This window comes from Engystomops pustulosus, chromosome 6 (assembly GCF_040894005.1).
Source record: "Engystomops pustulosus chromosome 6, aEngPut4.maternal, whole genome shotgun sequence".
Lineage (NCBI taxonomy): Eukaryota > Metazoa > Chordata > Amphibia > Anura > Leptodactylidae > Engystomops > Engystomops pustulosus.
The window spans coordinates 19,567,526-19,578,543 of record NC_092416.1 but is presented as its reverse complement, the minus strand read 5'-3'; the positions used below and the strand labels follow the sequence as shown (position 1 = coordinate 19,578,543).

Sequence of the window (11,018 nt, the reverse complement as noted above, 5' to 3'; positions counted from 1 at the left end):
CTCTGCGCTGCTCCCCGATATCTCTGTACTGCTCCCCGATGTTTCTGTGCTGCTCCCCGATGCCTCTGCACTGCTCCCTGATGCCTCTGCGCTGCTCCCCGATATCTCTGTACTGCTCCCCGATGTTTCTGTGCTGCTCCCCGATGTTTCTGTCCTGTTCCCCGATGTCTCTGTCCTGCTCCCGGTGTCTCTGTCCTGCTCCCCGGTGTCTCTGTCCTGCTCCCCGGTGTCTCTGTCCTGTTCCCCGATGTTTCTGTGCTGCTCCCCGATGTCTCTGTGCTGCTCCCCGATGTCTCTGTCTTTTCTCTGTACCTAAATACTCGAACGAGCATCAAGCTCGGACGAGTATACTCGCTCATCTCTAGTCCCAGTTAATTCAAGCTACACCCTGGAGCCCATTGATTTAATATTTATGGTCTCACTGTAAGATAAATACATTTTTGTTCCATACATTACACTTTTAAAACAACTTCTGGTGTTCGTATATAACATACTTGTTATGAATTGGTATTTGTAGCAAGGTTTTCAAAATAATTTTTTTATGGCTACTGTGACCTTTAATCAGTTGTGTGTAGTGTACCCTCTACAGAAAGGAGAGCAGCTACTACAAGGGCAATAAGTTGTGGTGGGACTGATATGGAGGCATAAGGTGTGTGTGGGGGGTTGGCTATATCAAGAAAAGCATCAGGTTCTGGGGGCTTCAGAAGGGGACTTAAGGCAGATGCTACATTGAGGGAGGCATAGGGTAGGGCCTACAAAAATAAGGGCAATTCTGTATCAATTCCATATGTGGTGAAATTGATACACCAAAAATACACAAGAGTGGATTTATGACTATATTCTTATGCAGATTATGTCTATGGTGTGCACCAGGATTCTGACATCACATAAAAGGTCCTGAGAGCTTTTTCTCACTGCTTGTTATAGTTCACACTGGACAAAGCAAACGTGTAATCTGTCCGCTCATGTATGATATCTCCTGACCCTTTGGCTTTTGTCCTGGTTTCTTTTTATTCTATCGATTTGGTAAGTTGTTTGTTCTCTTTATTGTGATGTAACTCTGGCGACCATTTTTATCTGATTGTAATGTGTTATTCTATATGTTTTGAGCTTTTTGTGCAAGGAGGGAATGTCCTCTAGTTGTCTACCAACTACCTAGGGTTGTCCAGACAATGGGAAGGGACCGTAGCTAAGGGGATTAGACTTAAGGCCCGATGCAGAACTGTTCTAATTGCCTGTGGCAATCAATAAGAGCTCAGCTTTCATTTCCCCACAACTATTTTTTATTTTAAAGCAAAGCTCTGATTGGTTTCTATTCACAATTAGAACAGTTCTGCTCTCGGACATTTCACTTTGCATTCACTTGCAATATATAAAAAGGGTCCACTGTATGACCCCTCTTCAGACCTAATAAACCACAACATACAGTTACATTGCGATGGCTACAAAGCTTAAACAACCCCATAAAATCGAACAACATTAAAGAAAATCAACCAGTTGTAAAAACACAAAAACCCCTGGAAATATTCGCCTCCACTCCTCTTCATCTCAATCACGTTACTGTCCTCCACTAGTCTTTAAAAAAAACCCTTTTAAATAGCATCTTGGAGACATTTCTATGATTATTATTATGGGATTTCCATTTCGGATCGGTGCCAATACACTTTATGTGATTGAGGGTGTGAGACTTAATGATGTAAGGACAGGTTATCATGTGGGCCTATTGAAAGTTATTATAGGTTATTTATATAGGACACAATAAAAATTCCAAAAATAACCACACATCTATACAAAGCTCCTCTACAAAATTGCAATGCAGCCTCACTCTCAACAATTGCAATGAACTATTAGCCCCGTCATCATTCTATCCAGTAATCTGTAGTACAGCAGCTCTTCTGTGGGATAAGAACACATGGCTAGCCTTAGCTTTTCGATGCATATCAAAGAAAAGGAGCGAAACTACGAGAGTCTCAGCCCCATAGCAGACTTCTGAATGGGACCCCCTCTGCCAGTCTTCTTATCCCAGGGGGGTTAAGGGCACATATCTGCTGCAATAACTGCAGACCACATAGGGGGGGGGGATTCCTTGTACTGCCATCCCCTCCCCAACATTTCTTATATGAGTTTCCCACACACGTGTTATGTTGAAAAATTTCACTGCAATAATGTGTAGCATAATATGTATATAATGATGCATATTCACTATCCTTTAGTGTGTCAGGTTGAATGATGGGGCCCTTGACACTGCGGGCCCCGTAGCAGCTGCAATGGCTGTTACTGCTGTAATTAGTTCTGACAAAGAACCATGTTCACTATTTATTCTTCTTTGCTTTCGTTTTGCAAAATACTTATCAGAGTATCCAGAAAACAATTTATAAAATGTATTGTTTTGGAGATGTTCTGAAACGGTAACACACGGTATCACATGTGGGCCCAAACTTACTAAGATCAAACCAACGGATAGATACAATGGGGAAGATTTGTAATATGTGGCCCTCTTTGCGCTGGTGTATGAAGAAATCCCTGCCCCCCCCCCCCCTCCCAATGCCACAGTAGCTAGAACATGAGGCTTATACATTATGGCGGTGCTAACTTGAGGACAAAACTACACCAGGTCTGGCGGCGCATAGTTTTGACTAAAATTCTGCAAACATTCAGTGGTGTCCAGAGACACAGGACAGGAATGCCCCATGCCGGGCGATAACAGCTGTGCCCATTCACATCCCCTGCATGCTCATGTAAAGTTGTCAAAGTCACCAGAATACTTTCAACTATTTTACTGCTTCTATGCCAAAAAACAAGTACTGATAAATCTCTATTATCTCTACAGACCTCCAAGTAAGAAAATAGAATGTGCATATTCTAAATAAGAAAAATATCTGACGCACCCTATAATTATACATGAAACGTAATCTATTATTTAACTGGGCTGTAACGCCCATGGAAATCTATGACATTTGGCCAGGTGACAATTATCTACCAATGAAATTTTTAATTTAATGGTCTAAGCAATGCTATAAATTTTCCGATTGGCTCCTGGACTGAAGTTCTGAGGTATAAAATCTGCAAGGAATAGACAGTCCGTCATCATCTCCTGAGGAATACACCTTGACAGGTAGAAAGTGTCTCCATTCCATCCATATATTTCATTGCCTTGTTCAATGCTAAATCCTAATTTTTCACTCCATCTTTTCTAATTTTTAGGCAAGATTTTACCGTTTCAGCAGTGATGGCTGCCTTGAGGATTCTGATATTTTTTTCAGGTATTATTGTTATATTTTAATTAGATTTAACATTTATAATTTTTGTACATTCTAAGAAATTATCATTAATTACCATTTTTGCAATCTTTCATTAATTCGTTATTAGGTATAAACTTTTTTAAATTTGTATTTTTGAGAATTACTGACCCAGCCACAATGTAACTTTTATTTTTTAATTTGTCTTTTTTAAGCTGTTGCCTTGGCCTTTTCAAATCCTCCAAAGAGAGGTAAGTGAAGCCTAAAAACAAACTTACGTCCACACTTATTCACGTGGCCATTTATTGAGGGTCTAATTATAGAGGTTGTTTTGCTTGATGCTGTTTCGGGTCCATTATCTACGAGCCCACAAAGTTCCGTGCAATACTTTGATCTCCTCTGATGTCTCAGAATTTTAGCTTCATCAACATTTTTGTGTCAGAAGTAACAGAAAAACTCTACATAGTTAACTAACTGAGGCTAAAGAGAAATATGCAGCAGAAAGGGTTACAGTCTTCTCCTTTTACTCCATTTACACTTTCTTCGGAAAAGACATCACTAGATATAGCTAGAGCTTAAACAATTCTCAATGAGTAAAGCTGTTATGGATACATTATTACATAGTATAGCTGTCTACTAAACATACATCAGACTTCTACCTTATTTAGAGCTAAACTGCCATATCTATGGTTCCATTATATTGGTGTCCACGTTTACAGAACTGAGGTACTTTAATTAACTTTAATTAATTAACAACTGCCTTGTTATCAAATATGTACCATTGATATTGATTTTCCAAAACATATTTAGGTTTTCGGGGGTGATGGGGAAAACCATATTTTTAGGCACGTGTCACAAATTTAACAGGACCGTGTTAAAGAACATGGCTGCTTCTCTTGCATTAATGGGTTACTTAAGCTCCTAAAAAGTATAGGGGGCATGGGGAAAAATTGCAAGCAAAACTTTTGACCCATGAGTCTACCAATTATAGTCGACAAACCAAGGTCTGACTACACAGGTAGTGATGAGCGGACCCGAACCGTTTTTTCCGAGGAGCAAGAAAACTAAAAATACTAAATACTAAAAATAGTCTATACCTTTCAGCAAATTTGGCAAAGGGCATTTCAGGTGCAAAATACTCAATTTTTATGGCATAGACAGATTGATACATGTAATGGATTAAGTTCCATCCACTATGAGGTAAACAGAAAAAAGCTGTAAAAGTATTTGTGATAATATGAAAAAATGCTCTCTGAGTTGAAATCATCGATTTATTCAGTTTAGTATTGTCGGAAGACTGGATTATTCTTTGGAGCTATTGAGTTGGATTGACACTACTAAATCCTCAAGATGTTAGACTGTCAGGACAAATTATGGACATATGATATGCTCTGGGTATGGCACTAGTAAGCAGGTATTAGTCAGATATAATCGACAAATTGAGAAAAATCTAGAAATAACTATAAAACAGGCTCATTAAGGTTGTGTATTCCAGGGGGATGATCATCTTTAAAACGACCTTGGAAAAATTGGAATAATTAACCTTTTAAGGATGCAGCCCATTTGTGTTCATTTTTCATTACCTACCTTCAAAAATGTATAAGCTTACATTTTTTGTGTACAGAGCTGTGTGAGGGCTTATGTTTTCATATGTAGTGGCAGTATTTATTATTCCATGCCGTGTACTGGAAGGCAGGAAAAAAATTTGGTGAAATTGTTGAAAAAAACACATTTGTGCCATTTTCTTGTGGGCTCACTTTGTACGGCTTTCATTGAGCGCCCCAAACATGTCTTCTTTATTCTTTGGCTTAGTATGAACATGGAAATGCCAAATTTTCACAGGTTTTAATGTGTTTCAATACATTTTAATACATATACATTCTTTAATACATATTTAGTTAAACAGTTGTGTTTTGGAAATTTGGGCCCTACTTTCTGTTATAGGGTTCAATGCCGGGAATAACCGTTATTATATTTTGGTAGATCGAACATTTGGGGTTGTGGTGATACCTGACATGATTATTTATGATTTTATTTGTTTCTTTATCTTTCTATCAGTTCTAGGGAAATGGGGGGATTTGAACTTTTAAGCTTTATTTATATATTATTTTTACTTTTATATTTTATACATTTTTTAGCCACTTTTCAGATGCCCTAGCTTACTTTAACCTTATGTTGTCTGATTGACCATGCATACCATGTACAGTATGGCAGGATTTGTGGATTTTACACATCATCTGTCACAATGTGCCACTGGCACATTGTTACAGATATTCTGTAAATACACAAACTCAAGTCTTATAAAGATCTGAGGTTGTCATGATAACAGATAGTCACTTCCTGAAGATGTCACAGAGAGCGACAATCTAAAACAAGATAGTAGCGCCCACGCGCAGCTGGCTTTTTACCCCAATTGCTTACCGATGGGTGCTGAACCCTTTTCACATCTCCTTAATAGATCCACGATGTACAGATATGTCATGGAGCATTAAAGGGGTAAACTGTTGTTTGTAGCCAAACTAATAATAGTTATGAATTGGATGAGCTTGGGAAGATCTGACAAATTACCTTATATACTCGAGTATAAGCCTAGTTTTTCAGCACAAAAATGTGCTGAAAAACCCAAACTCGGCTTATACTCGAGTCAAAAAATAAATATATCTAAACTCACCTTTCCGGCGACCCCTGTATATCTTCTGTGCGATCTGTCCGGCAGGGTCTGGCAGGCTATAAACACTGGGGCAGGGTCTGGCAGGCTATATACTCTGGGGCAGGGTCTGGCAGGCTATATACACTGGGGCAGGGGCTGGCTGGCTATATACACTGGGGCAGGGGCTGGCTGGCTATATACACTGGGGCAGGGGCTGGCTGGCTATATACTGGGGAGGCTGTGACCAATGCATTTCCCACCCTCGGCTTATACTCGAGTCAATAGGTTTTCCCAGTATTTTGTGGTAAAATTAGGGGCCTCGGCTTATACTCGGGTCGGCTTATACACGAGTATATACGGTAGTTCACAAAGTATGAATAGATATACTTTATAATGGACAATATAAAATTGTTTTGTTAAAATAAATTTTAAAAAATACTTAAAAAAAATAGTATGTGTATTTTTATTATTTGCAAATTAAAATTCAATTTAAAAAAAAAAAAAACATTTGGCCTTTATGACAAGGTTTTCATATGTTTTATTGGCTCATTATCACCCCGTTTCTCTCCACAGATAAATGCCCTAGAGATAAGGAATGGTCAGATTGCTTACGCTGCACAGACAGATGCCAAAATAAGGATGCATTTTGTGCTCAATCTTGTACCCAAGGATGTAAATGTAAAGAGCCCGGATACCTCCTTGATCGTGATAACAAATGTGTCCCTAAGCAAAAATGCCCATCGCCCCCTCCTCCAAATAATTCTTGTCCTAAAGGAGCTGTATTGGACAAATGTGTCGGATGTTCTGACTACTGTAAAACTAAAAAGCCTTGTGGCTACGGTTGTACTCAAGGATGTAGATGTACCCAGAAAGGATATGTCATGGGTCCCTCTAATACCTGCATCCCAGAGGGAAAATGCCCAAGATGGTAAGAAAACACCAACTTTTACAAATGTAATAATATAAATAAACAGAAGTCATTTTACCGTTCTGTTCCTTTTAACTTTTACCCTTCCTCTCTCTTTCTTGTTTTTATATTTTTCAGTTTTTATGTCCTTTCTATTATGTCCATTATCTTTTTTTTTTATCTTCTTTTCTCTGGCTCTCTTTTGTCTCTTTTTCATCCTCTTCCAAATTCCATAAGCACGGAACATTACTAAGATATTTGGATTTTTGTTTATTCTGCAACGATATCCGTCCTACATGCTGTGCACTATGATGTTTGTTGAGTCATATGGTAACTAGGTTTAGGAAATTGGGGGTCATTTACTAAGGGCCCGATTCGCGTTTTCCCGACGTGTTACCCGAATATTTCCGATTTGTGCCGATTTTCCCTGTATTGCCCCGGGATTTTTGGCGCACGCGATCGGATTTTGGCGCATCGGCGCATTTAAAAAACAAAAAGTGTTGCGGAGCTTGCACTTACCTTCACCAGGAGCGCCACCTGGTGGACGTCGGAGGAACTACCTTAGTGAATCCCGGCCGGACCCGAATCCACCGCAGAGAACGCGCCGCTGGATCGCGACAGGACCAGGTAAGTAAATCTGCCCCATTATGTTCAGGGTTCAATAGGGTAGAAAATTTTCCTCAGCTGATAGCAGGACTGTGCCAAGAAAAGTTCCACTTGAAAAAGGGGTATTATGGAATCCTCGAAACGCGTTTCGGTTCTGTTTTTCTATGCAATAAAATTAATTTTACAAGCTACCGTACTTGGATTTTGCCCTCAGTGGTGTCGCTCCCATCCCTTACACCAATATTACTCAAACTTCAGCCGGTTTAGCACCACAAACTAGAGGTAATAAGACGTTGGCTGCACCCATACGGATCCCTAAAATACACTGTGCCCGATGTACGTGTGCCCGAAATACGTGTACAGCTATACCTGCTTTCAATGCTCATTACACACGGCACAAATCTCCGTAATTTATGTTGTTCTGTAACAATATGTCGCCTATAGTTGTTACGCAAATTGGGGATATACAGATTATTACAAAAACTGCCTAAAATATCAGTCAAAAATATTTAACATTTGTGTATTTCTCCCAACAGGTGAATTCATAAGACAAAGCAAAAAGCCTCTGATCAAGAGAAGACAAAGTCTTGGAACCTAAAGATAATTTAAATTAGAAAAAATATGCATAATAAAATTAACATTACACCTGATTTTTAGCACTTGTGATTATTCATAAGTAGAAAGCATCAAGTCTATGTTTCATATGAAGACAATCCTTTGGTTCACAATTTGTGACAATTGGTAGCTCAAAGTTTTAGTTATAGTTTTTTTAGCTTTCGTTTCCCCGGGGGAAAAAAATTGTTTGATAGTCCAGTGGCCCAAATACCGACCACCTTGCTCAGCTCTTATTTGCTTGATGGTGGACACATAAAGGAAACCTGTCACCAGAATTTCACTACTTAACTCCTTTTCTCCTTTCAAATTTTCTGTCCTATTCGTTTTACATGGCAAACTATCAAAGAGAGTTGAGTCAGACTGAGATGCTGGAGGGGATCATTACTTCAGATGCTGCTATCTTGCGGTCTGACACATCTAGGCAGGGCCGGATTAAGGGTGGTGGGGGCCCTTGGGCTCAGACTGGTGGGGGCCCTACCAGCCCCCTGTAGTATATAGCCTGCCAGACCCTGTAGTGTATAGCCTGCAGCCCCCTGTAGTTTACAGCCACCAGCCCCCTGTAGAATACAGCTACCAGCCCCTTGGAGAATTTAGCCGCCAGTCCCCTGTAGAAAATGGCCACAAAATAATAAACTTCATACTTACCTCACCCTTCCTTCCAGTGATCCTCTCTGACCCAGCTGACATCCTAGACCCCTATGCACATCACACGCAGAGACAGCTGAGCTGAGTCGCTGACTGTCGGAAACTGGTGGGGGCCCCTTAAAAGGTGAAAGTGGTGGGGGCCCCAGGGCTAGAGCCCCAGGAGCCCCTCCTTTAATCAGGCCCTGGTCTAGGACCATCTATAGAACTGTTTCAGTTGAGAATCCTTGCTGAAAACTGCACCGGGATTATAATTCTGTGTAGCACTAGGGATGCTGCCTCAAACTTCCTAAAGAGATTTATCTCTGCAGATAAATGTAAATATGTAACACATTGTAGCTAATTTGCATATGACATCCCACAGACCGAACTCAGTCCTTGCGTCATGAAGAAAAATGCTGTCAGTAAGGACTGACCCTGTGACCTTCCAGCACCGGGTAGCAGTATGGCAGACAGGGAGCCATGATGCTGATGAAAGAACTTCCATTCTGTGTTTAGTCCGTGAAATTGGACCAACTAATAGTTTGTTTCCACATTTTTGGGCAGCTGGGCAAAGGATTCTAATTAGGGATGAGCGGACCCATGAAGATTTATGTCCCACAGGTTCAGATGAAGCTGGACCAACAATTCAGGATCGGGCTTTCTGTATCAGGAAGTAGAAGCAGACAGGCAGTGCAGGGATGTGCTGCGCAACCGGGGGTCTTGTAACCCAGGTCGGAACTGGTTAAGAAAAGTGGCAAAGCCCTGCATTGCCGGGACCTCCTTCTCCACACCCAACTGGGTAATAGGGTGAAGAAGGTGCAATTCCCATCCACTGCGCTGGGAATTGTGACTAAATCAAAGCTTTAAAGGAAATCTACCACCAGGATGAAGCAATGTAAGCCAAGTACACTGACATACTGGTGTGTGCGCCCTCTGACAGGACCTGCTCTTCTTTTAGCTTTTTATGCCCTGGCTTTTACAAAAAAAGGCTTTTAAAAGTAATAAAATAAGCCTGAGGGGCTCTAAGCTCCATAGGTGTTAATGGAACCTGGAGTCCCTTAGGTTCATTTGCATAATTGTAAAACCGTTTTTTCTTATAAACAGAGGCACAAGAAGCTTAAAGAAGAGCCTATCCTGTTAGAGGGAGCACACACCAGTATGTCAATGTGCTTGGTTTACAATCCATCATCCTGGTGGCAGATGTCCTTTAATGCCTGTTTTCAGATAGAGAAGTCCCGCAGAGAGAGTCTTTCATGCAAAGATGTTACAAATAGAGATGAGCGAACATACTCGTCCGAGCTTGATGCTCGTTCGAGCATTAGCGTACTCAAAACTGCTCGTTGCTCGGACGAATACTTCGCCTGCTCGAGAAAATGGCATCTCCCGCCGTTTTGCTTTTTGGCGGCCAGAAACAGAGCCAATCACAAGCCAGGAGACTCTGCACTCCACCCAGCATGACGTGGTACCCTTACACGTCGATAGCAGTGGTTGGCTGGCCAGATCAGGTGACCCTGGGATAGACTAGCCCCTGCCTGCGCTGCTCGCATCATTCTCTGTCTGGATGCCGCTAGGGAGAGAGCTGCTGCTGGTCAGGGAAAGCGTTAGGCTGTTATATTAGCTTACTGTTAGGCAGGAGTGATTCTACAAGAACCCAACAGCCCTTCTTAGGGCTACAATAACGTTATACTTTTTTTTTTTTATTTGCAGCTAGTACCGTATTGTGAGGAATTAGCAGGGGGACTTGCTACCGTTGTGTTTAGCTCTTAGTGACACACATATCCACCTCAAACACCAAAGTGGGACAATTTATTAGGGGTTTGATTTCAATTAGGCACAGTCTGCCAGTTTCTTTTTATTTTACGTTTATTTTTTAATAACTCAGCGTCATCTCATCTGGCATAGCAGTGTGCTTTCATACTTGGCTAGAAAATAGCCATAGGAGAATCCAAACGGCTTACTTAGGCCTACAATAGCGTTATATATATTTTATTTCTGGTTGATCTGCTGGTGGCTCTCCTTGCTGCAGTGCATCTACTACCATATTGTGAGGAATTTGTAGTGAGACTTGCGACCGTTGTGATTAGTGCTTAGTGACGCACATATTAATCGCAAAGACCGAAGTGGGACAATTTATTAGGGATTGGATTTCAATTAGGCACAGTCTGCCATTTACTTTTTATTTTACGTTTATTTTTTCATAACTCAGCGTCATCATCTCATCTGGCATAGCAGTGTGCTTTCATAGTTGCCTAGAAAATAGCCATAGCAATAGGATAGCATCGTTTGGTTTTAAAAACTAATAAACACAAAAAAAACACAAAAAAAAGTAAAAAAAAAATTAAAGTTATAACTTTCATTTTCAAAATGTTTAACCTGA

The 11,018-nt window shown here is 40.7% G+C and overlaps 1 protein-coding gene across 1 annotated transcript; it reads left to right on the top strand.

Moving 5' to 3' along the window:
• Nucleotides 1-3,169: 3,169 nt before the first annotated feature.
• Nucleotides 3,170-8,052, top strand: LOC140065558 (venom serine protease inhibitor-like). The gene is made up of 4 exons (XM_072113153.1): nucleotides 3,170-3,263; nucleotides 3,455-3,490; nucleotides 6,463-6,817; nucleotides 7,939-8,052. The coding sequence occupies exons 1-4, from the start codon at nucleotides 3,230-3,232 to the stop codon at nucleotides 7,940-7,942; spliced, it is 429 nt and encodes a 142-aa protein (XP_071969254.1). The 5' UTR covers nucleotides 3,170-3,229; the 3' UTR covers nucleotides 7,943-8,052.
• The last annotated feature ends 2,966 nt before the right edge of the window (nucleotides 8,053-11,018 follow it).